Consider the following 26,732-nt stretch of genomic DNA (forward strand, 5'->3'; position numbering starts at 1 on the left):
TTCCTGAGGCAACTGCTTTTATTGCACAAACATTACCTTTTATGAAAAATGTATCTATTTAGAGACAAGGTCTTCCTACGTTGCCCAGGCTGGAGTGCAGTGGCTATTCACAGGTGCGATCACAGCACACGATAGCCTCCAACTCCTGAGCTCAAGCGATCCTCCTGCCTTAGCCTCCCACATAGCTGGGCCTTAACAGGCATGTGCCACTGTGCCTGGCAATAAACATTACCTTTTCATGTGCATGAAAGACCTCCCCTCGCTGGGCATTCATGCAATTTCTGAATACATCCAGAAGAATAAAGTATCTACACGGACAAGATAAATTTTAAATAATTTTTTTAAAACAAAAAAGACTAAAACGTGGTAAGAAATCAGTCTTGTGCATTTTGTACATTTGTGTCCTCCACTCTGTCTTCATTTACTGCTACAGGAAGCTGACTGCACAGCCGGTCACAGTTGAACAAAGACATCAGAAGGCCAGTTAGTCTCTTCACCACAGAAGCCCCCAAGTGAACCTAATTCTGAAGGACAGGTCTCAGTGTCCCTTAACTTTGTTCTCCCCAGGAGAAATCCATTTTGCTGCCAAATGTGACCAGCAGACTTGGGTGGATACATCTAGCACAATCACGGTCTTGTCATGCTGCCAACATGGCCCAAGGCATGGTGTGCAGGGCAGCCTCTCTGGAGGGCCTCTGCTACGCCTGCTCGCCAGCACCACCTCCGCCAGCAGCAGAACCCTTGCTGGATGCCTGGGCATCTGAGGAGCGGGAGGCCTGCTTCGGCAGGCGGATGGGGACATAGATGTTGGAAGCACGGTGCTCCTTGAGGTACTCTCCTCCCTTTTCTTCATATTCTTTCCTGGTGATCCAAACTTCATTATCATCTAGGTGGTCCAAGGCCCAGTCACGAGCACCGTACCAGGCGTCCAGCACAGGGTTTGAGGCAAGTTGAACCTGAAACACAAAGAAGATTCACCAGGACATCTCCACCAGGGCTCCAGGCGTGAATGTTCACCTGGCTCAGCTACAGCCCCCGATATTTTATCCCCAGAAATATACACATAGGTGGGCCCAGTGCACTCCAACACAGTTCGGGGCTAGCTCCACACCCTGTAAACAAAGCTGAGCTGGAATGCCCAGATTCTTCAGAACACATGGCTGTCAGACATTTTACTAACACAAGACCTGACACTCAGGGTCAGAGAGGGGCCAGTGGCTCAGCCTCCTGCTGCGCGATGCTGTCAACCACAAGCTGTCAGGGAGAGGTGAAGCGGAGGCTGGCCTGTGACCTGGGGAAAAGGCCTTCCTGGCCCTGCTCCCCACTCTGAGCAGAGGGAAACAGGGGCCGCTGCAAGGCAGCTCTAGCCAGGGTAGCAGAAGAGCCTCAGGAGAAATGGCAACAGAGAGGGGTGACCTGGGCGTTCCCTGTGAGGCTGCTGGCACTTAGTTTCCCCTTCTTCTCATCGGAGTTGGGCTGGGGTTCAGCAGCTCTGAGAAGGCCCTCGGCTAGGCTGACCTGATCATTATGGTAACGCTGCAGCTCCCATCGGGCCTCCTGTGTCCTGGAGTTACCCACCTCACTTCCTACCTCCCTCTCACCTCCCCACTCTACCAATCCCATGAGTTCCAGGTTGGAATGGTGGTTTCAGAACTTTCGGGAGTGAAGGGCAGAGGCCGTAATGGTGGAATCAGCATGCGCAAATGGAGGTGGGAAAGTGCAGGCTCGGGAGTCCAGCTGCTGGGCTTGCCACGTGGGCAAGGGGCCTGTGAACCAGGACCTCGCCACTAGGATAACCAGAGGCCCCACCCCCTGGCTTCAGGGGACTTAAGTGCATGAGTGTAAGGCACGTGGTAGATGCTGCCTGCTACAGAGTATTCAATAAAGCGTAGCTCTCATCATTACTAATAAAAAATGCAGCAAGATATATGATTAATAGACTATATAGCCATAAAAAGGATGCTCTGGAAATGTACCTATTCATATAAAAACAGTGTCACAATAATTCGAAAGTGAAAAAATTACAGGTTACAAAATTAGCTGTCAACAATCTCTTTTTGGTGAAAACCATACATGAGATGAAAATGACCAGAGAGTACACAAACAACATTGCTCGCAGAGACTGAAACTACAGTTTTCTTGGTTTTCATTTTGGTTTAAATTGTCTGATATTTTTGTAATATTTAAAAACGTTTTGCTGTTTAAGAAAAAACAGGAACTTAAAGTTGTAAATTTGCACATCTTGGGGTTCTCTTCCTTCTAATGATCACGGAGGGCCTTAGGTGGCCGGTGTGTTTGAGCCACTGCTGAATATATAATCTAAAATTGGAACATCAGGGCTTAGTGACGGTGTGACACACTCATGACATTACAATGTGAAAGGGGGCAGAAACAGGAGTAGGGGGGAGCTGAGGCAAGGTCAGGTGAGACCAAAACAGCAAAAGCAGGGCTGGGAAAAGATCTGGCTGGTAGCAGCATTCCTACAACCAATGCTCACAAAGTGATTCATGGGAGACTTTGGAAATTATCAAGAAACACATCTTGAAAATCCTCTACGATTTTTTTCTCTACTACCTCATCCCAAGTCGCTACTGCCAGCGTGACTCAGCCCCATGCTCACGCCCCTTCCTGTCACCCCTTGGCTTCAGCACTGCTGCTCTCTCCTGCTCCCCCCTCCTCTTCCTCCACCTCCTTCTTAGACTCATGGGTGTCCTACAGCCCTTAAATGCTAGTATTCTTTAGGAATTCATCCTTAACATCACCTACCCTCCCAAAGAGTGCCCAGAACACATCTATGCTTGTGGCAGGTGGAAGGGTGTAGAACTACCCTCTCGCCTTCCCCCTTCCCCACCAAGCGCTCATCCAGCTAGCTGTGGCCACCTCTCCGTGTGTCCATTGGAAACTCAACCCACCCTGGAAATGGAACACACTATCCTCTCCCTTAAGTCTGTCCTTCCTCCCACGGCTCCTCGTCCAGTGAATCTCTTATTCAGCAAACTAGTTGCTCCACCTAGAACTTAGGAATTACCTTAGGTCTCACTTCCCTCCTCAGATCCAACTTACTAACAAGTTCTGACAATTTGACTGCCTTAGCCTCTTTCACATCAACTCCCTCTCTTCCTCTCCCTCTGCCACTGCTTTCTTATTTCCTGCAGAGCTACCAAGTGACACTGTGCCAAGGGCTTGGGACGCATTTCACAAGACAGTGGTTGTCTCTTCCCTAACAGAGGTAGATCTCGTAAGGAACATAGGAAAGGACAGGGAAGGCTTCCTGGAGGAAGTGATTTCCAGGAAACCAGCCACTGAGAGAGCTGGATGAGCTAGAAAGAGTACTCTATGCAAAGGGAGCCAGCATGTGCAAAGGCCCTAAGGCAGGAAAACTCTGGAAAACTAGTAGCAGTGAGCTGTGGCTAAAGTGCAGGGTGGAAGGGGGAATGATGAGAGAACCCTGGACAGTTCTTCAAGGTCAGAACACAAGGGACCCTGTAAAGCCTGACGAGTGGAGTGAGGACTTCCTCCTAGAGGCTGGGAAGCTGCCTCCTAACTGGTCTGCTTCCAACATTTCTCTTAATACCCTATTTTGCACATCAATGTCAAATATATCTTACTAAATGTAAATCAGATCACATTCCCTGCTTAGGCTCCTTCATGGTTCATCACTATGGCTAAAGATAACAGCTGTACAGAAAAGAGTTAACAGAACGGCCCTACTGTTACCTTAGAAAGGCTACTTCCAAGGGTGGGGCCTTGGCAGGCATCTGGGAACTTGGATTTTGGGAGGTCCCCACCACCACCTGGTACAAGTGGCTCAATAAGCCCATTCATACAAATAATGTGGTTTATGCCAAACACGTGTTTCCCTTCTGTGAGCCTGGAATTTGGGTATGCTCCAAGCAGGGGGCGCCTATGTGATCGGTCCCCAAATAAAACCCCAGGCACTGCGTCTCCTACCAACTTCCCTGGTTGGTGACACTTAATGCGCTCTTACAAGGCACTGCTGGGGAAATTATGTCCTGTGTGACTCCACAGGGAAAGGCCTCAGACACTTACACCTGGTTGCTCCCAGGTTTCACCCCAGGCACCTTGTCTCTCTGCTGAGTTGCCGTACTAAGTCACAGCTGTAAGTGTGATTACATGCTGAGTCCTGTGAATCCTCCCAGAGAAACATCCTGCCTGGAATGGTCTCAGGGACCCTCAAAACAACAGCTCATGTCTGAGAGTTTATTACATGCAGGCCCACTGTTGGGCGCTTGACGTGCACCAGTACACCGAATCCCAGCAACACATACCGATTACCCCTTCCTACCCCTGAGAAAGCCAGAGCTTAGCACAATTCAGTAATGGTGACGATGGAGTCAGGACCAAAGCCCCGAGACGCCACCCTGAATGTACACTACATCATGCAGCAGAGCAGACCACGGCCAAGCTTCTTAGCAGGATGCACAGGCTCTGCACAGTGTGGGCTTTGCTGACCTCTCTACCTCACCCACCTCCTCTCCTCTTTGTCAGCCACGTGCTCCAGCAACACTCAGCCACTTCTCACTCCCTCAACAAGCTTCTGGCCTGTGTGCCCTTGCTCATGCTAATCCTTCTGTCTGGGATGCTCTCTCCAATGTGTCCCATGCCCCACACTGTCTACATGGCAAACACCTATTCATCCTGAGAAGATCCAGATCCATGGAGCCTTTTCTGAACGCCAATGGAGACTGCCAGGTGCCCATGCCTGTATATCCCTTATGCTCTGATTTACCCGGCTGCTGCCTGCTCAGACAGTGAGGTCCTTGCAGCCAGGTGCTGTGTTCAGGACATCTCAGCGTCCCCACAGTGCCTGGTCCATGATGGGAGCTCAGACCATGTTTCTTGGTAATCAGGGATTTGGTAGGTAAATTGTGGGGCATTCACACCAGTCATAAAGATAGTATTTTAACAGAACAATGACATGGGAAAATGTTCATGACAAGTTCAGTTCAGCTTACAAAGTAGTACACACTCACATGTGTAGAAAATGTATGGCAGACAAGCTCTGCCTGCAGGGCCGGTAGGGAGAATGACTTACTTTTCAGGTACACTTTTTCACACTATTAGAATTCTATGCATGTCTTCATCTTCCAATTTAAAGAAACCACAAAATAGTATATAAAACACGATTCCCATTTTGCTTTAAAAATTAAACATGGACTTAAGATCAGAAGAAAAGCCACAAAAATGTTAACAGTGGATATTTCTGCATGATTATTACTTTTGCAATCAGAAAACAGGTAATGCTATTTTCAGAATAATTGACTACTCAAACAATCAGTACCTGAAAAGAAGACTGGAAGGGTCTCATCTCCAACAGTTCCTTCTCCATTCTGGCTTTCATCCCAGGATACATCGTGTTCCCGCCAGTGAGGAAAACGTTCTGAACCAGCGTTTCCTGAACGTCCTTTGGGTACCTAGGAAAGAAACAACTCCTAATATAGTCCCTTAACTCAAATATCAGAACAAAATGTGGATGCAGAAATGTAAGCTCTCAGTACAAAACAGAAAAACATCTACACAAAAAGCTAAAAAAAAAAAAAAAAACTTTCAATTTTCATTTGTGTCTCTACAGAATGCCAGCCCAATGTGTCCACATAGCCAGACAAAACCATAATGTGAATGGCCAACTTATCTCCTTAACATGATTAGAATTTTTATACTTTTATAATACATTAAAAAAAAAAACAAAACTTGAGAATAAATTTGCATACGTTTTGATAAAGTCTAACAAATTTATACGTTCCAGTAACGATCACTACAATCAAGGGACAAACATTTCCATTATCCCCAAAAGCCATGCCTCCCTTTTCAGGGCCCATCTATCAACCTGTGCTTTCTTTTTATCTTTTTTAATAACAGCTTTATCTAAGACATATTTGATCACTTTCCAACCACTGTTAAGACAAGGCTCAAAGGCACTCAAAGTAGCAGCAGCAGCTTTTTCTTCCTTGCTAGGTACACGTTTCCCTGTCGTTATGACCAACAGCAGCCAGAGTCCTACAAAATTCGATTCCCTACTTGACAAACTTGAATGATCAAACTCACACTTCAGGTAAATGCCCGCATAAATGGGTAAAACACCTGGATTCTTATGGAAATATAAACTCTTAAGTTTACATTTAAGAGGAATGGAAGGAGAGGAAAAAATTTTATTAGCTCTGCAATATTTTAGGGTGATTTAAGATAACTAATCTTTAATAATGTGAAGGTTTACATGGAAACCAGTGTACATGTTATTGGGTTGTTCAAACTTAAAAGACACTCAAAGCTACTCAAGTCAACCCAGCATTTATAGGTTCAGAAAACAACTAACTACAGAGCTTCGGTTAGGTGCCAGTTAGGTGCCAGGCCTGGTGATAAGAAATTAAGGGAATACTGTCTGAGCACAGCAAGTCAATGAAGAGAAGACAGTGAGATGCATTTTCAAGTGTCTGACCATCACATCTACCATTCAATGCAAAATCCAAGGAAATGTTTCAGGAAAATAGAAGGAAAAGCAGATTCGCTGTCTCACCTGTCCAGAATGTACTGAAGAGTCTCTGCAATCCCAGCCTGCTCTTCTCCTATGAGAGATGGCTGGAAAATAATCTCTGGAGCTCGAATTCTTTCTGTCCCAACAAACAGCTGATGATATGCTGCCAAGTTAAACACGGGCTTTAAAAACCCAAGGTTTAAAAGATATTTTTAGGCCAAATGACAAACATTCCAGTGGCTAGTTTCCTCAAACTGCATTTCTTATCCCAACAGTTTCTGTCCCTTGTTAATGCCAGTATAGCCTCTCCCAACTCTCTTGACCTGCTAATTCAATTTCCTACCTTCTTCCAACCTGTATATTATAAACATGTACATGTTTCCATCATGAAATGGTCCCCGAGTTGCAGGGAGAGGCTTTGTGGAGAGCAGCAGTAAAAGGCCCAGCCTAAAGGACAAGTCTCCTGCTCGGTGCCTTGCTTAGTGCCCCATCCCTGCATGGCAAGGAAGCTCTCTCCCAGGTGGGTCTCAGACTCAGGACAGTTTATCTGGTTGGTATTGTAATGACAGAAACATAGACTCCAAAGAGGATTATGTGTACTGGCATTGGCTTAAATGTAAATGAAACCATTAGGAGCCAGTCTTCAGATCTCAAGTTCCCAATCACTTTCCCAAATGTTTCTGCTGGGTGGACTGTTGCTCACAGATTCACAGATCTTGGTGCTGGAACCAATCCATCAATCACTGGGGAAAAAAAATCCCTGATTTCAGATGTTTTAAGTATTGGTACCCAATTTTCTAAAAATATAACAGTTTTGTTTTAAGTCCTAAAGAAACAGACTAGCCCAGCCATTTAAGTCAACACCTTCAAAGAATAAGCATGTTCTGGGCTGTAGGAGTCAAACCTGGACAGTGGTGACCGGCTTCTCCACTCCAGGTGTTTCCTCTGAAAACAAGGGATCAAAATCATTCATGCTTTCCACATCTTCCAAAGACGGCTCCAGCTGCTCCAGGTCAGGGGTCTAAGAGGAGAAGCAGCAAAATGAAATGGAACCTGTACCTTCAGCAGGCCTCAGTTCTATCACTTTAGTGCCACAAAAAAGAACTGGGATCTTGCTCAATGTTCTAAAACCTTACATAAAAACTATGAAAATGTTTCTAAGCTATTTTTAAAAAAGCACACATGAACACGAAGACTAAAAAGCCAGGAACAGGCTTTGCTTTGATCTCCTACCTTTCCTACTTTATACAAGCCTTACCAACCCCCGCCTTCTCTAAAGCCTTCTGATGGTGCCAGCTCATGGCTGGGCCCCGTGGAAGACTTGCTGCTTGCATGAGTCACACCACCACACACGCAACTCTGAGGGAAGGGTGTGACAGCTGCTATCCTACAAGGCAGCTAGACTACCAGCAAAGTTAAAGCAATCTCTTAATAATTAATAAATACATCTGCTGGCCAGGGAGCGGTGGCTCACGCCTGTAATCCCAGCACTTTGGGAGGCAAAGGCAAGTGGGCTGCTTGAGCCCAGGAGTTCGAGACCAGCATGGACAACACAGTGAAACCCCATCTCTACAAAAAGTACAAACATTAGCTGGGTGTGGTGGTGAGCACCTGTAGTCCCAGCTACTTGGGAAGCTGAGGTGGGAGGATCACTTGAGCCTGGCAGGTTGAGGCTACAGTGAGCCATGATCATGCCACTGTAATCCAGCCTGCGTGAAAGAGCAAGACTCTGCCTCAGAGATATAAATAAATTATTAAATAAATGTATGTGCCAACACTAATGAGCTTAACAATCGGTCCCTTAACAGTAGGTCCTGCTGGGCTGGGAATGGGACTAGAGGCCCCAAGGTAGCAGAGTGCTTCCTATCCGTGGAGTCCTGCAGAACAAGCTCTCCTCTGTGACCACAATGAACCTGGGCAGGGTCTAGACATGCCGGCACCATTTCCAAAAGAGAAGTTAGGGCGCTTTTAATTCTAATCTGTACAAAGTAAGCTGGGGATGGTGGTGGTTCTGAAAGACATCTTTAGCCATCTGTCACTGGACATCTGTCATTGGAGAGAAGTTCCGGGTGGAAATATTTAGTTGCATCCCAGGGAAGAATGCTGTAACAATGAGAGCTGCTGCAGAATGGGCTGTCTTATGAGGCAGCGTCTTGGGAGGGTTCAAGCGGAGTGTAACCAATAGCCAAGTATGCTTGAGAGGAGACTGCGCCAGTGAGTATGCATTCTGAGTCTCGCCTTACTCTCGGAATTTATGAAGTATGTAAATTACCAACATAATTCAGAGGACTTAAATATACTTCTCTCGAACCTACTCATATATACTGCAAATGTAAACTGGCATTAAAATAAGGCAATACCCCTCAATACCCCACACACATTCACACACCAAAAGTCATGTGGCAAATATGGCATGCAAAATGGGTGACAATGTACTCTAAATTCTGTTCAGTATAGATGACTCTACAATATTTGAGGGGGATTTTCCAGGCTTGAGGATCAACCCTGGAAAGGAAAGCGAATGTTTCTTCATGTGAGACTTGTGTACAGGATGAGGGGGCTGGTTTATAGGGGTAATTTGAGGAGGAAAGAAGATGGGTTGGGTGACACGAATCTAAAGAACCCTGCTCTCAGGGAAGGAAGGAAAAGCTGTCCCTGCCAATACTGAATCAGACACAGAGGGGAGGGACACCTGCTATCTGCACAATCCTCACTGCAGATATTGCTGTATTTGATGGGTGAGGAAACTGTCGCTCAGAGAGGTGAAGTAACTTGCCCAAGGTCACATAGCACTAGCAGACAGTGGACACGTGGGAAGAGACAGAACTACTCAGTTCCGAAGTCTCTGTTCTGCCTTAAGCTGGAGTTCTATAAATCATGAGGCCGAGGATAAGACAAGTGGGGCTTTAGGAATATGGAAACGATCTAGCCTAAGGTCAGAGTAGGTAATACAAGAGATCAATGAAAGATTTTACACGCAGCAGCAAGACCAGCTGCGGCAATGACAGGCTCCTCTGTCCAAGCAGGGACAGCAGAGAGGGAGTAAAGGAACATTCCCCTTGCCATCTGCAGTTTGTGATCTGGAAGACTCTCAGCTCCCCTCACAAGAAAGGAGCCCTCCCACAGGAGTGTCTGTGCCTATTCTGGCTTGGCACCAAACCCAGTTCTTCAGGAATGACCCCAAAGGGTTCCAGGAGAGGAGTGGAAATTGATCATCAAAGTTGTTTTTCATTTGGTGGTTTGTCATCTGGGGGAAGCAGGAACCAGGAGGCAGTGTGACATAACAGAAGGCGGCCAGGCTCTGCAGTCACTGATCCAGCTTGGAAGGCAACCAAAGGTATATGAAAGGTCCACAGAGGCAGAGCTGGAAAAGCACACTGTGAGCCGCTTCTCCATCTATGTATAAGTGGGACATGAACTTGGGGCAGCGTTGGGTGAGAAATGAACAACTCTTCCCTCTTCCCTTTTAAACACACACTTAATTTGGTCCCTTAAATAATTCTGTCGTATTACTGGGTTGAAGACAAAAATATCATCTGTGTATTTAAGATAACTACAGACAAAACCTGTAACCTGTGATTCCCGAAGTAACAGGTGAAAGCAAGCACTGGGGTCCACTGGAGTCGTTCCTCTCTACACCCATTTTTACCCTATTTTTCATCTTCATCCTAACCTCCACCCTGGCCTCCCTCAATCCAAGTGATGACCTTTCCTGTGGATTCACACACCCTTCTCTACCCAGCCTGGAATCCAATCACTTTTGCCACCATCCCTCCATGAACTCTATCTGCTTCTGTTACATCCAACCAATAAGCCTGCAGTCTAAAGGATGCCTCCCAGTACTCTTTCCACTTGGGCTCTGGAGCAAATTATATTTTTAAAAGAAGGTCACAACAGTAACTTCTATCCCACACGCTTTTTTGTAATGTGACCCTGACACTCCTCATAAAGAGGTGGAGGGGCTTTGTTTCCTCCCCTTGAGTCTCAGTGGGGGACTGTGAGGACTACAACCAACAAAGTATGGTGCAAATGATGTCATGTGACTTCTGAGGTAAGGTCCTAAAAGGTCATGCAGCTTTCTTATGCTTTCATCTCTTGAAACATTCACTCTCTGGCTGCTCTCTTGGGAAGCTCCCTCTTGGAAACCAGTGGCCATGCTGGGAGGAGCCCAAGGCACATGAAGAAGCCATGTGTAGGTGCCTGGGTCAAGAGTCCCCCATGAACCGAGCCCGTAAGTCCTCCCAGCCCAGATACCAGACAAGTGAAAAACCCTCCAGCTGATTCCAGTCCCCAACTATTTAATTCTTCCCAGCAGTGGCTCCCGGCACCTTGAAGCAGAGATCCCTGCTGTATCCTCTCTAAATTCCTCACCCACCAAACCCATGAACACAATAAAATTGTTGTCGTTTTATGCTGCCAAGTTTGGAGTGGTTTTTGTAGCAATAGAAAAGTTAAATACGCTCCAGCAGGGCAAGAGTGCAGAAAGTCCCACGTGCTATTTAGGCAATCCTGTGGTTATTCCTCAGCTTCCTTCTGCCTGCCCTTTCCCAAAACCCTTCTCCACAGTCTCCTTTCTAATCTCAACCCTGGGAATCTTAAAAGATCACCTTAGTTGCTTCAAAAAATGAACTTCCCTCTTTATTCTTTATTCTACTTCCTTATCTATTTTCATGTCCTTGAGAGCTTGTTTGGAGGTTCTAGCAGGGGAGCACAGCTACTCGTATACCCTTGATGGAAGACTGGTCCTCCTCTATTAGGGATGGTCGTCCTCTTCGACCAAGCATGCAGCTTTGGGAGGGACACACACGAAGTGGTGAGGACAGGAGACACCCGCCTAGCCAGCCAGATCAGCCGGATCAACCCTGGCAATCAATGGGGTGACAGATATCGCAGCCAGATCACTCTCATGTCCTATTTTCTTATCCTTCCAAGCCTTCCTTGTTTCAAAAAATAATTATCATCCTAGCTAAGATGACTATTCAAGCTCTTAACTCTCCCATCAATCCTTTTGGCTTCCTTTATCTCTGACTGCTCTTGCTCAATCGTCATCCTGGCTTTTCTTCTGTCACCTAACTCTCAAGCGGTGGCATTCTCCAGGAATTTTTCTTTTCTCCCTTCCCATTTGATTCTGTCCTCCCCTAGCTCCACCTGATGTCCCGCAGAGTCCTGAAAAACTCCACCTGATGTCCTACAGTGATTTTAAAGATAAGGAGCTCAGGGCCAGGGGCGGTGACTCATGCCTGTAACCCCTGCACTCTGAAAGGCAAGGTGGGAGGCCTGCTTGAGACCAGGAGTTCAAGAACAGCCTGGGCAACACAACAAGACCCATCTCTACAAAAAATTAAAAAGCAAAAAGTTAGCTGGGCGTGATGGTGCACACCTATAGTCCTAGCTACTAGGGAGGCTGAGGTGGGAGGATCAATTGAGCCCAGGAGTTTGAAGTTACAGTGGGCCATCATCACACCATGTACTCCAGCCTGCGCAACAGAGTAAGATCCAATCTCTTTAAAAAAAGGTGCTCAAAACTAAGCCAATTATCTTCCCAAACTTGGTCAAAGGCACTACCATCTACCCACTGCCTTTCAATACAGCCTAAGGGTTACAAGAGTGGAATCTGGAATTGAACTGCTCGTGTCTGAATTTGACCAGTACTACTTCTAGCTATGTGACCTCACTCCAATCTTTCCTTGTCTGTAAAAGAGGGATAATGATAGTACCTAGCCATTGAGTTGTGAACATGAACCAGGAGGACACCTGTGTAGGTGCTCAGCAAGGGGTTGGCACATGCCACATGCTCTATTCCTAATCAACACTGCTACTCTCGTCACCTTGGCTTGTAAATGGCAGTGAGATCTTGGGATCCTACATCTGATCCTACATCTGTTCTGTTTTCCCCCCTGTAGCCTCACCCCTCCCTTCAACCATCATCCTAACTGCCACCAGTTAGTTTCCCAAAACAAAATCTCATTGCCTCATTCACTTGCTCAACATCCCTGGAAAGCTACGAATGTCTGAAGGATAATATGCAGGCTCGTAAGCCTAATGGGTAAAGACCTTAATCTCCACTTCATCACCCACCACAGCCTTTCTTGTTCACACTCTATATATCTGCATGTGTGGTTCTTTCCACCTAAAATGTCCTTCCCTCCTGCTCTGCTACCTACTGAAATCAAATAATCTTCCTTTTTTTTTTTTAGAGAGGGTCTCGTTCTGTTGCCCAGGCTGGAATGCAGTGGCACAACCATGGCTCACTGCAGCTTCGAACTCCCAAGCTCAAGTGATCCTCCGACCTCAGCCTCTCAAGTAGCTGAGACTACAGATGCATGCCCAGCTAATTTAAAATTTATTTATTTATTTATTTTGAGATGAAGTCTCGCTCTGTTGCCCAGGCTGGAGTGCAGTGGTGCGATCTCCACTCACTGCAAGCTCCGTCTCCCAGGTTCACGCCATTCTCCTGCCTCAGCCTCTCAAGTAGCTGGGACTACAGGCGCCTGCCACCATGCCCAGCTAATTTTTGTACTTTTAGTAGAGACGAGTTTCACCACATTGGCCAGGCTGGTCTCAAACTCCTGACCTCAGGTGATCCACCCGCCTCTGCCTCCCAAAGTGCTGGGATTACAGGCGTGAGCCACCGCGCCCGGCCAAAAAATTTTTTTTTTAGAGACAGGATCTATGTGGTTCAGGGATTGGTCGCAAATTCCTGGGTGCAAGCGATCCTCCCTCCTCAGTCTCTCAGTGTTGGGATTAAAGGTGTGAGCCACTGTGCCCGGCCCAAATAATCTTTCAAGGACCAGCTGAAACATCCAATCCTTTCTCAAAAAACCAAATGTGTATTCCCACACACATTTACCAGCATACCTGCTATGCTTCATTACAGTCAGCTAAGCATGGTGCTATAGCCCTCGTTTTTTGTTTTTGAAGTACCCAGGAAGGCAGGTATTGCATCTTAATCACCTCTGCATCCCTGGTATACTGCGCCTGGCACTGAGTGGTGGGCCCCTGGGATACACCCTCAAATTCCCCTGGAATAGAGATGATTGTAAAGCTTTGGGTTTCAAGAGGTTTCTTCAGCTGCCAAAAAAAAAAAAAAAATCAACATTCACCTTCACCTAGCTTCATTCCAAAGCATACCATCTTAAGATAACTTCTTAGCTTCACAAAAATTATAAAAAGGATATTTACTTATCCCAGTTCATATGATTCACAGAGAGGAACAAAGCTGGTAATTTCAACACAGAGAACAGGCATCCAACAGAGAACAGTTTTCTGTGCCACAGTTGGCTTCTCTCCTGCTAGAGTTTGCCAGGGTCTCCACATGTCTTACGTGGTGTTCAGAAACACTAATATGACTGTTCTTTTGGAACTGCATGGAATGACAGTTTGCCAAGGCATACCACAGACGATGCAGCATGGTTCCCTAAAACAGCCTTGAGCGGCGTAAGAAGCAGCAGAGGCCAACCTTGATCTTGGCTAGTAAAGCGGGAGAACTTTCTATATCTGGCCCATTGTGTTTTCCAACAAATGATAATGCTCAAAAACTGTGTTCTCCCCCCTCCTACCCTCTTATGTTGTGCTTGTAGCTATGAAAATCAAGCATCTTCTGGTTTAAATACTTCATTACAATTCATGCTAATAAAGCCTGCTCCTCCACAACATCCTCACAGAAATAACTGCAGAATAACAAGGGCCAGAATAGATTGGTCTATAAGAAAACAGATTTTTGAGATCACTATTAGTTAAATTCCAGCTGTATTAATTCAGTTCAGCCATTACTGCTTAAGTGGAATTTCAATATGAATTTTGGTTCACATATATCGATTCAATTCATTCTAAATGAATTATATTATTGGAAAATAATACAAATACTTTTTGAAAGGGAGAACTGGCTAGCCAGTGTCATGGTAACTTTATCCCACAAATGTGACTGTAATTGACTCTGATCATTAAGAATTACCCTAAAATGCTAAATGCTGATTAACCATTAAAGGTTTAGTGACCGATCATTGCTTTTTTTTTCTCTGAGACAGAATCTTGCTCTGTTGCCCAGGCCGGAGTACAATGGCGCAATCTCGGCTCACTATAACCTCCGCCTCCTGGGTTCAAGCGATTCTCCTGCCTCAGCTTCCCGAGTAGCTGGGATTACAGGTGCCAGCCACCACGCCCAGCTAATTTTTCTATTTTCAGTAGAGATGGGATTTCACCATGTTGGCCAGGCTGGTCTCAAATTCCTGACCTCAGGTGATCCGCCCGCCTCGGCCTCCCAAACTGCTGGGATTACAGGCGTGAGCCACTGCCCCCAGCCCAACTGATCATCAAATTTGTTGCACACAGAAAAATCTTTTGCAGTCCAACATTTCAAAATCCCCTAAACCCAAGGAGATTTAAATGTGTGTGCCAGAGCATAAAATGAAGTAGGTACCTACTGAGTATCTGCTGAAAGAATGGGGGAATGGGTGGTGAATCACAGCATGTAACAAATGCAAACAAATGAACAAAGAAAAGGAAAAACTAGATTCTCAACTGCTGAAGAATCACATCTTCACAGCTGTTTGGTTTTTTTTCCCCTTTTGAAATCTGAAATCCTTCATCTGCATGTGGCTGAGTGGCACTGCTCTGGTATAAAGAAGAATATGTCCTGCTAACATGTCGAGCATGATAAAAACTAAATATGGATGAATATATAACAAAGACAACATGCTTCCAGATTTCAGTAAACAACAACTCAAACCTCAAACAAAGACCTGAAAACCGAGAGAAGCAAAATGGAAAAGGCACACTGATTCAGCTGAGGCTGATCTGGGATGCTGCGTTGGAAGAAGATGGTAAAGGCCCCTTCTACACAAGATCTTAGTGATCCAGTAAGATGCTCTATAAAGCATACACTCATGTACTGTCCTCACATAATCGACAGCCTGTCGAGATGCAAAGAATGCAACAGTGAGAGCAGAAACTATGAGCGAGCCTCCAGCTGGGAGCCAGTCACTGCAAAAGTAAGCTTCCTGTTGAGCCAAAGGCAACTCTGACATCACTGAGAAGCACCATGCTACACCCAAGCATCAAATGGCACTGACTTGCATTTTTCCAAAGTATCTTTTTTTCTAGAAAGATAGGTAATCAACAGCTTAATGAAAGTTGATTTAAAAAGAAAAACAAAAAAAACCCAAGAGGCTAGTCTGGTTTATCCTGCCTAAAACATGTCTCAAGGCAATAAGTTACTTTGTTTTGGAATTCTAGGGATGACAGATCCAGGAATAGTATGTACAATTACTAACTCTTTGTTCCAGTTCTAAAGGCAGGGGACTCTACCTGTGACTTCTGGACTGAATACTGACCTGCAGGCTGCCCCTTTGCCATACAGGAACTAAGATGCTGGGGTCTAAGCTCTTTTGGCTACTTTGACACTTATTAACAACCAAGCACGGTGGCTCAAGCCTGTGATCCTAGTGCTTTGGGAGGCTGAGGAGGGAGGTTCACTTGAGGCCAGGAGTTCGAGACCAGCCTGGACAACTTGATGAGACCCCATCTCTACAAAAAAATCGTAAAAATGACTTGGGCATGGTGGTGCTCACCTGTAGTCCTAGCTTCTTAGGAGGCTGAGGTGGGAGGATCCACTTAAGCCCAGGAGTCTGAGGTTACACTGAGCTATGATCATGTAACTGCATTCCAACTGGGCAACAAAGTAAGACTCTGTCTCAAACGAACAGAAACACACTTTGTTTTTTGTTTGTTTTTGAGATGGAGTTTTGCTCTTGTTGCCCAGGCTGGAGTGCAATGGAGCAATCTCAGCTGACTGCAACCTCCACCTCCCAGGTTCAAGTGATTCTCCTGCCTCAGCCTCCCAAGTAGCTGGGATTACAGGCATGTGCCACCACACTCGGCTAATTTTGTATTTTTAGTAGAGACAGGGTTTTGCTGTGTGGGCCAGGCTGGTCTCAAACTCCTGACCTCAGGTGATCTGGCCTTCCAAAGTGCTGGGATTACAAGCGTGAGCCAGCATGCCCAGCCTCAAAAACACTTACTAACAGTGTACGGGTGAGGAAAACAGAAGAGGAAGAAGAAAAAGAGAAAATCAAAGAGCTTATTCAGAGGGTCTTTAGCAACTAATAAAAGGCTGATCTTAAGGCAACCTATACATGTATTATTGAGCATAACTAGCAACTGCTGTAAAAAATTCATAAATCATGGATGAAGCATGATCCCTGTCCTTAGAGAATATCAAGATGGAAAGGAGGTAAATGAATAATCAACCACAATATATTTAATAAAATACTAGAATAAAATTAAAGGAAGTATATGACTGCCAATGACTATCAGTAGAGCTGGTTTAGGTTCAAGACAGCACCACAGGTTTGCTGTGTGAATGTTCTTCCTATGTTAAATGCACTTTCTGCGCTCAGGTGTCCAGGGATCTACAGGGTGAAATCCCTTCTCACAGAATTTCAGTTGGTACAAGGTCAGTGCTATCTCTGCCACCACCCACGTCCCTTCAGCTCTCTTTTCCTCCCGACTCTTGGCAAAACCCCTTTGAAGTCAGCCCTCTGAGGATACTCCTCCTCTCAAAAAGGGCTGCTCCTTCCAAGGCCCTCAGTTACCTCTGGCTTGCTGTCTACCACATCCACCTCGAGGTTGACTTCCGCTTGGAGGATTTTCTGCTTAGCCTGCTCCACCGCTGAACTGAGCTTCTGGATGTAGGACTGCAGCTCTTCTGGGGAGTCCATATTCAGCTCTATCAGAGCTTTGTGAAACTGATCCATCTGGCCATCCTCTAGAAGTTCCTGAAAAGAGCATTCACAAACAGGAAGGAAAGTAGCTTCAGAGCCAAATGGAGAAAATGACAGCTGGAGAGGGCTTCCAGAGCTCCCCTGGCCTACCCTGCCCAGAGCCACACCTCCAGCTCCCTCCAGTTTCACACAGCTGCCCACCTCTCTAGCTGTCTCTAGGCTAGCATTGCATCACAGTTCTAGCAACAACTGATTCGGTAAAACTAATGATGGTGACAGATATCTAAAAGGTTGTTACCCCTTTTTTTTTGGGCAGTGGGGGAGAAAGGTTGTGGAGGAAGGTGGGAAAGTTACTAAGAGGAGACATGAAAGGAGCCTTCTGTGGGGGATGCTGACAATGCTGTTTCTTGACCTGACAGCAGATACATGGGTGAGTTTCACTTTGAAAATCCATCAAGATGAAACAAAGATTTGTGCACTTTGCATGATGTATGCTACACTTGCAAAGTTTAAAAACATAAAGGAGTTTATAAGGTGAAAATAAATAATGCTGGAGTCCACAGCTCTTTCAGAAGCAGCTGCTTCTACACTGTATTCTATGCTGATGATCCCCCTGCACTCCTTCCTGACCCCAAAGGTGACAAACAGTCAAACCATCTTAAGGCCAATGGAAAAATATACAAGAAAATCTGAGATCATCTTGTTAACACAGAAGGGCGCCCGTCCCTGTGTCTGCTATTACTTGCACGTATAGCAGTCGGTCCAGACGCTCCTGATCCAGCTGCAGCTTCTCCTCCCGCCGCCGGGCATTGAGCTCCTGCAGCCGCCGCAATTGCTGCTGCCGCCTTTCTTGTTTCTCCTCAGAGGTCAGGGTGCTGCCCAGGAGCTTGCTGGAAAATGGGAGCTGCATCTTGTGGACATTATTCTCATAATAATCAGGACACCGCCATTTGTGTAATTCTTCAAAGAAACAGTTTTGAAAGTTATGAAATGGAAACACTATTAACACAACAATTAAAGTCAATTACCAGCCAGGCGCGGTGGCTCACGCCAGCACTTTGGGAGGCCGAGGTGGGCGGATCACGAGGTCAGGAGATTGAGAGCATCCTGGCTAACACGGTGAAACCCCGTCTCTACTAAAAATACAAAAAATTAGCCGGGTGTGGTGGCGGGCGCCTGTAGTGCCAGCTACTCAGGAGGCTGTGGCAGGAGAATGGCGTGAACCCGGGAGGTGGAGGTTGCAGTGAGCCGAGATCGCACCACTGCACTCCAGCCTAGGCAACAGAAAGAGACTCTGTGTTTTTGTTCTTTTTTTTAATCAATACCAGCATTTCAGACATAGGTCAGATGGAGAAAATACACTCCACCCAATCCCTGAATCCACTCAATCAACTAAAAGCAGCTACCAAACCTGGACATAATGCCAGCAGGCCTGTTCTAAAAGAACTGCTAAGTAAAGTTCTTCAGCGACAAACACCACCAGAAGGAAGCCTGGAGCACCAAGAATGAAGAAAGAGCAATATAAATGATAAAAATCTGCTTAAACATAACAGACTCATCTCCTTATGAGTTCTTTAAAACCTATTTGACAATTTAAAGTAAAAATCACAACACTGTCTGATGGCTTTCCAATGTATACAGATGAAATAAATAAGACAACTTTAAGATAAACCGGGCAAAATAAAGGAGTCAATAGAGTGCTGACATTTCCACATTCCCCTTGAAGTGGTAAACACAGAATCTAAGTAGACTATGAAAAGTTGTGTTTACTGTAATCTCTAGAGCAACCACTAAAAACTACAATAAAAAGGTACAGTAAAAAACACAACAGATAAAATACTTAAAAAAGAAAAGCTCAAATAACCTAAAAGGAGGCAGGAGACAGAAACAGAGGAACAATAAACAGAAGAAACAAAACAAATAATAAAATGGTGAACATAAATCCAAGCATATGAATAATTAAACTAATTATAAATGGTTTAGCCTAACAATTAAATAGAGGTTGACTTTGAATAGATATTTTTTAAAAAATGATCCAACTACCAAGAAACTCACTTTGAATATAATGATATAGGTAGATTAAAGGTAGAAGGATGGAAAGACATACCATGCAAGCACATGACCCAGCAATCTATTTACTCTGGAGAAATGAAAATGAGTTCACCCAAAAGCTTGTCTCTATCCCAAGTCCAGGCAATCTTTCCCTCACTTCTTCTGTATCACTATGGTTTTATCTTTGCAAAATGTCACGTAAATGGAGTCAAATAGTATGTACTTTTTGAAACTTTTTTTTTTTTTTACTCAACATCATGCCTTTGAGATTCATTCAAGTTGTTCAGTGTATCAGTAGTCTGTTCCTGTTTATTGTGGATAAAGACAGGATCTGATTATAAAGAGAAAGCATATGTAACCAACACCACAATCAGGATACGGAACAGTTCCATCATCCTAAAAAATTCCCTCATGCTCTCTCTTTATAATCATATCATAGAACTGTAAAAGAAAAAGTTGACTAAAAGAAAAGAGAGTCAATACTGGAGCACCTGGAGAACAGAGAAGTGGGAGCACAGAGAGCTGTGTGCTTCAGCCGTGTCTTCCGGCAAGCCGCTAACTCTCCAGACTGAGTATTCTCATCAATTATTTATTTCCCTATCTGTCTCCCCAACTTCTTTGTATCCCAGGAATAACAGATGCTGAATAAATGCTTTCTAAAGTTAATTAAAACACAGCTCTTAACACATGAAACATATACTTAAAAATGGTTAAAATGGCAAATTTATGTTACATGGTTTTCACAATTAAAAATTAAAAAAAAAAAAAGATGCAGTTTTTGCCCTTCAGGAGCTCATTATTGGTCAGCTGAGGTCAGCACCCTCAACGAGAACAAGCAAATCCACTATTGGAATAGAGCTGTATTCACAGTGGCATTGTCCATAGTCCTTTGGTTTTATATGAACTATTTAAATTCAGGAGGAAGATATTTTCATCACATTCAAGTGACAATAGTAACTAAAACTCACACTTTAATTTGAAGTGTAAAATACAACCAAAAGTCCAAGACAAGCTTGAAAAGAATAAGAAGTGTTTATGCAGCATAGATGTTATGCTAATGGTATAATAAAACAATTTCAATTGTTTTCTAACTTAAGATATTTTTAGTCTGATATGTTCTGCTCACTCTTAAAAATGTTTTTAGTTGTACTAAAACTTGCCTGTAATACAAGATCTGTATTACAGGCAAGTTATAAAAGCTACCATTTGTGAAGGGAAACCATACAACGTAAATTATCAGGTTACTGAATAGTTTAAGAAAGGGAATACAAAAAGGGGAAGGGGGTGCTTAAAAAGTGAGCAAACAAAGAATTACGCTGGCAATAATTTAAGGAATACAAGGTAGACAACACCCAAAAGCTGCAGGCAAACATCCTCTTGGATACCTTCCACATAATCCTCAGCGATGTAGCTGTGCTCATGCAGAATCTCCTCCATGCGGCTGAGGGTGATGGCTGCCAGGTGCCCAGGGTACTTCAGCTGGAGGAGACGCTGGAGGTAACCAGCTGCTTGGCTTCCTCCAAGATTGATGCGCTTGCAGTTTTTAGCATCTAATCTATAACCAAGCAGTAGAAAACAGCACTGACATTTCTGGAGGACAGAAATATGAAGCATCTTGGGAGAAACAAGATAATTTAAGGCAGATAAAGAAGAAACAGACCAGCAGGAGAAACACAAAACCTGACAGTTGGAAAGGACGTTAAAGTTCTCCTGGTATAGCCTCTTCTCTAGGCAGGCATTCCTAGTTCACCTATACAGTCACATGGCCACCTAACAGGAATGCACTCCAAAGTCAGATCTTAATGAGTCTCATCATATATTTCTCAAACTGTAGTCCTGGGACCAAGTATCCCAGAATTAGCTGGAGGAAATGTTGAACATGCCAATTCCCAGTACACAGCTGCTCTGGGGTAGGGCCTGGGAATCTGCATTTTAATGGGCTCCCTAGGTGACTGGTGAAGGCCAGAGTTTAAGAAGCCATCCCCTGAACACTCCACATCTACTGATTAAGTAAACACATTAAGTAACCACACACATCCTGGTTTACTGTAAAAGAACCAGAGTAATTTTATTTTCCTAATGTGTGAAACTAAGTGGCAGAGCACTAGGAACTTGCTGTAGAAAACTAAAATGTCACTGCTGTATCGTACCTCACCAGCAGATGCCAGCATAGAACAGGATATGATTCACTCTGATAATTTCCCAGCCTTCAGGTAATTTTCTCTCAATATAACATTAACATCTTACTGTTATTTCTGCATATTCTCTTTACATAGAGAACTTCATACATCAGGAGTGTTTGGTAACACCTAAGAATTACTTTTTTCTTCATAGATTTTCACAGAAACTTCACAAGAAATTCAATGGTATTTGTCTTATATGTTCAGTCTGCTTTACAGTTTACAAAGTGCCATTACCTACCTTATCTCATTTCATTCTCAGAGTAACCCTGGGAAATCAGTTGTTCCCAATTTTACATGTCAGGAAATGAAGTGAGGAAGTTAAGTAGCAGAGCTGCAAACCCAGACATTCAGCTCTAAAGTGTGAGTCTCTTTATGCCATGTGAGAAACCTTCTCAGGAGAACACAGTGCTGGCCTAGGCTCTTACCAGACAGTGAAAGCTCAACGATCAAGTGGGAACAGACTTTTAAATATGACATAAACTACCCTTGCCTTTTATTCAACTTGAAAATATTTAGTATGGGTCCATTATGTGTCAGGCACTGTATCTGAAAAGTCTAAACAATAATGATTAAAGAACTTTAAATTTGCTGGGCACGGTGGCTAACCCCTGTAATCCCAGCAAGTTGGGAGGCCAAGGAGGGTGGATCACTTGAGGTCAGGAGTTTGAGACTAGCCTGACCAACATGGTGAAACCCTGCCTCTAATAAAAATACAAAAAAAATTAGCCGGGCATGGTGGCAGGTGCCTGTGGTCCCAGCTACTCGGGAGGCTGAGGCAGGAGAATCAATTGAACCTGGGAGGCGGAGGTTGCCCTGAGCCGAGATCATGCCACTGCACTCCAGCCTGGATGACATAGCAAGACTCTGTCAAAAAAAAAAAAAAAACAAAAAAACCCCACTCCAGAACACAAAGATGGTCTCAATTAAATTTATTCAAAACATTTCTACTGAATGCCTATTACCTGTAGATACTATGTTAGCTATCTACCCATAAGTCAGAATTATAAAACTGTAGAATTATGGATGTGGAACTAAGAGATCATCCACCCCAACTCCCTCCAGAAGGTCACAAAGGACAGAACTATGGGCAAAGGGACTTACCCATAGTCACACAGTGAGGTAGTTCAAAGCTAAGCCCAAGGGCTCAGTTCATAGGCTAGTACTTGCTCTTTCTACTCTGCCTTTAAAGCACGCACTAAATGTTTCCTGAATGCTTCTCAAAATAGCACTCAAATGCCACAAGTGCAACTCACCTCCCTTCTAAGATGGGTAAAACATGTGTACACTGGTATCCAGATGAAATGATGAGTCCACTGCACATCGAGTTCTTTGGCTTATTGTGGTAGAAGCTGAAGAGGCTATCTATTCCATAGGCAACCTTGGGAATCCCATAGCACTCAAAAAGAAGTTCGGACATCATTTGCCGTGAATATAGTGGGTTGCACACAGCTTCTGTCAAAACTATAGGATGATCAACGCAGCCCTACTTTGAAAAGAAAGGGCAAATAGATGAGTGGTAACAGAATACTCTTTTTGAAGCATAGAAGAACCCAAAATCCTTATTGCAGGGCTGAATTTGCTTTTGGCCTCTTAATCAAAACCTGATCACAGGCGATTGTAAGACTCTCATCTCATCTTTACTGGAAAATACGAAAGTAGAGTCAATTTAAGTCAAGGTCCCATCCAAACTGTCAGCAAATCGTGTTGGCTCTATCTTCAAAGTATCTCCAAAATCCAACTGCTTCTAATCACATTCCCTGCTACCTGCCTCATCTAAGCCACCATCATCTCTCACCTGGGTTATTCCAACAGCCTCCTAACTCGTCCCTGTTTCCACCCTATGACCCATGACAATTCATGCTCCATACAGGAGTCACAGTGATCCTTTTGAACATAAGTCAGGTCCTTCCTCAGCTCAACGCCCTGCCATGGCTCCCCATTTCACGCAGTAAAAGCCTATAAGGTGTGTGATCTGCCTCTCCACTACCTCTCTGACATCCTCTTCCAGGTACTACTCTCCCCCTCACACAGGCAGCCTTGCAATTAGGATTAGGGCACACTCCTGCCTCGGGGCCTTTTCACTGGCTGTTTCCTCTGCCTGGACTGTTTTTCCTTCAGATATTCACACGGCTTGCTATCTGAATCACCTCCTTCAAGTCCTTGTTCAAACATCACCTTCACGAGTCCTACCCTGACCATCTTATTGAAAAAAATGTAACTCCCTCCTCTCCTATCATGGCGTAGAATCTACTATATTTAATTCTATGTTTACTGCCTTTTCATAGTAGAATATCTTTCCATAGTATTAATAGTTCCATAAGCACAGGAGGTTTTGTGTGTTCACAGATGTACTCCAAATGCCTAAAAAGTGCCTGACACAGAGTAAGTGCTCAATACATATTTGTTAATAAATGGACTTCTTAACAAACGAGCATATATGCCCAAATGCATGCTCCAAGATACAAGAAGCAGCATTTTATTCGCTGCTATACCCCCAGCGCCTAGCATCTGATCGACTAAAAGACAATCGGAGCTACTGAAGTGACTGTTACCTCTCCGAAAGCAGAGTGAGCGGAGACGAGACCGCACCCCTCCCCTCAAGCCCAGCCCAGCCCAGCCCACTCCGCCCATCACCTGTGAGGAGACACCCAGGTGCTGGAAGCTGTAATCCAGCAGCAACTCCTGAAGCTCCAGGTTGACCGGCACGTTGCGGTCGAAGGGCGAGCGCAGCATCCAGCGCAGTGGCTCCAGGCTGCCCAGGGCGTTTCCCACCTGCGGGCCCGACCCGCCCCGTGCCCCGCCACGACCACGGGCGCACACCGCGCGGAATTGCAGGCGCGGCTCGGGACCTGGGTCCTGCCCGGGACACGCCCAGCCAGCGCGGACTTGGAACGACCCGTTGTCCAGCACCAGCGGTACCGGCAGTAGCCCGTGTGCCACCGGGCCAGCCTCCAGCACCGGGTCGGGTGCGGAACGGGCGTCGCGGAACGGGAACACGTTCGCCGCCATCTTGGAGCGCGCGCCCAGCCCCGCCCCTCAGCGCAGCGTCCGCCCAGACGCCGCGAAACCGCGCCTCCGACGTCACGCAGCGCGATTCAGGCCTTAAAGTAGCTGGATGCCTCCTCCGTTCTCGAAACCCGGCCAGCCTTTCCACCTGACTCGCCTCTGGTCGTCCAGGCTGCTTTCAGGATCGCTGAGACCTATCCATTCTGGCTGCGAAATTCTACGTTGCTTAATCTCGCCCCCAATAGCCTATGAGTGACCACGCCCCTTCGCTCTAGCTGGGATGCCCAGTTTGGAAGCTCCGCCCCAATGCGTATCGCCGCCAGGTCCCGCCCCTTTCTGGCCGTCAGCTTCAGCGCCGGGCTCGGTGGAGCCCCGCCTCTCTGCCTGGCCACGCCCCATCGCCGGGCATGCACCATCGGCAGGGTGCGCACCTTCGACCGCCCGCTGCCCCGCCTCTGAGTGGCTGTCTCGTCCTCAGCCTTGCGTCCTGGCTAGAACGGTCCTTTACCTTTTGATGCTTCCTTTGCGTTAAGAAATCCCAAACTCTGCGGTGCCGACTGTTCAATTTCTTGACTAGGCAGATGACTACGCAGGTCTGTTCACTTTACTAACTCCCACAGACTGTTTTCTCAGTAAGACCTCAAACACTGAGAAAAGACTGCTGATTGTCCCCAAGCATTCCCTCTTTTAGTGGTATCACCTCCCACTCCCATGTGGCCATCCGTCTGGCTGCGATCTAGATGCGCTCATGTGACTAAATTGTGGCCAGGAGCGGGTGGGAGAGGAGGTGATGTGTGTGACCCACTCCCAGTTTTAGCCCTAAAAGCACTGGTCACGCTCTATCCTGTCCCATTTCCATCTTTTCACTAGCTAAGGGGGTAAAAATAAGAGCAGTTATTTTACTGCAACCGTTTTTTGTGCAGTGGAGCGATCTCGGCTCACTGCAGCCTCTACCTCCAGGACTCAAGTGATTTTCCTGCCTCAGCCTCCTGAGTAACTGGGATTACAGGCGTATACCACCACGCCCAGCTAATTTTTATATTTTTAGTAGAAAAGGGATTTCGCCATGTTGCCCACGCTGACTATAACCATTTTGAAAGAAGAAAAATAATAGAGCAGCTGCCTTGAATCTACTCTACCAGGTCTATAAGACTTCAGTTTGAGAGCTAAAATCGAATTAGTTACAAAAGACATTGTAAGCGAGAAATGAAACTCCTAACTTATCTCAAGAACCTCTATTAACAGTTTTTGTTGTTGTTGTTTGTTTCTTTGTTTTTTAAAGACAGAGTCTGGCTGTCACCCATGCTGGAGTACAGTGGCATGATCTTGGCTCACTGCAACCTCCACCTTCGCACTTCAAGCAATTCATCTGCCTCCGCCTCCCAAGTAGCTGGGATTATAGGCATGCTCCACAACACCCAGCTAATTTTTTTATTTTTAATACAGACGGGATTTCACCACGTTGGCCAGGCTGGTCTCAAGCTCCTAGTCTCAAGTGATCCGTCTGCCTCGGCCTCCCAAAGTGCTGGGATTACAGGCAATGGGCCCAGCATATTAACACTCCTAAAACAGATTGGAAGCCAGCCCAGTGCCAAAAATCAGGTTGTGTTGTCTTTCAACACAAGTCCATTGTTCAGCTATTCGAGGTACCCATCGTTAAGTTAATTAAGAGGGGGACCAGCAGAACACGGAAACCAGTATATGTAAGTTAGTGAATGTTAGTTTAAGAATTATGTCTATGTATATTAATATGAAAAAGCACTGACTGGGTGCAGTGGCTCATGCCTCTGATCCCAGCACTTTGGGAGGCCAAGGCTGGCAGATCGCCTGAGGTCAGGAGTTCGAGACCAGCCTGGCCAACATGGTGAAACCCCGTCTCTAGTAAAAATACAAAAATTAGCCGGATGTGGTAGCAGGTGTCTGTAATCCCAGCTACTCGGGAGGCTGAGGCAGGAGAATCGCTTGAACCTGGGAGGTGGAGGTTGCAGTGAGCCGAGATTGTGCCAGTGCACTCCAGCCTGAGCAACAAGAGCGAGACTTCATCTCACAAAAAAGAAAAAAGAAAAGCACCAAGGTAAATATATATAATATAAATATATAATATATAAATATGTATATTATATAAATATATAATATATAAATATGTATAATATATATTATATATAATATATAAATATGTAATATATAAATATAATATATAATATATAATATATAAATATAATATATAATATATATTATATAAAATATATTTATAATATATATTTATAATATATATTA

General features: G+C 45.1%; 1 protein-coding gene across 1 annotated transcript; it reads right to left on the reverse strand.

The window, feature by feature from the left end:
* On the reverse strand, positions 1-24,620 carry ACTR5 (ARP5 actin related protein 5 homolog). Its single transcript, XM_025399425.1, has 9 exons — positions 24,084-24,620; positions 22,703-22,932; positions 20,652-20,821; positions 17,957-18,174; positions 17,086-17,268; positions 7,398-7,514; positions 6,536-6,675; positions 5,303-5,435; positions 1-956 (listed from the first exon to the last, which is right to left on the reverse strand). The coding sequence occupies exons 1-9, from the start codon at positions 24,456-24,458 to the stop codon at positions 699-701; spliced, it is 1,824 nt and encodes a 607-aa protein (XP_025255210.1). The 5' UTR covers positions 24,459-24,620; the 3' UTR covers positions 1-698.
* Between the last annotated feature and the right edge of the window lie 2,112 nt (positions 24,621-26,732).

The sequence above is a fragment of the Theropithecus gelada genome, chromosome 10 (assembly GCF_003255815.1).
Source record: "Theropithecus gelada isolate Dixy chromosome 10, Tgel_1.0, whole genome shotgun sequence".
Classification (NCBI taxonomy): Eukaryota; Metazoa; Chordata; class Mammalia; order Primates; family Cercopithecidae; genus Theropithecus; species Theropithecus gelada.

Coding starts and splice junctions, on each gene's coding strand:
- ACTR5 (XM_025399425.1), bottom strand. CDS start 24,458: ATGGCGGCGAACGTGTTCCCGTTCCGCGACGCCCGTTCCGCACCCGAC. Junction 22,933..24,083: donor ACCTGGGTGTCTCCTCACAG/GTGATGGGCGGA, acceptor TTTTCAAAGTAG/GGCTGCGTTGATCATCCTAT. Junction 20,822..22,702: donor TTACCCATCTTAGAAGGGAG/GTGAGTTGCACT, acceptor GCTTGGTTATAG/ATTAGATGCTAAAAACTGCA.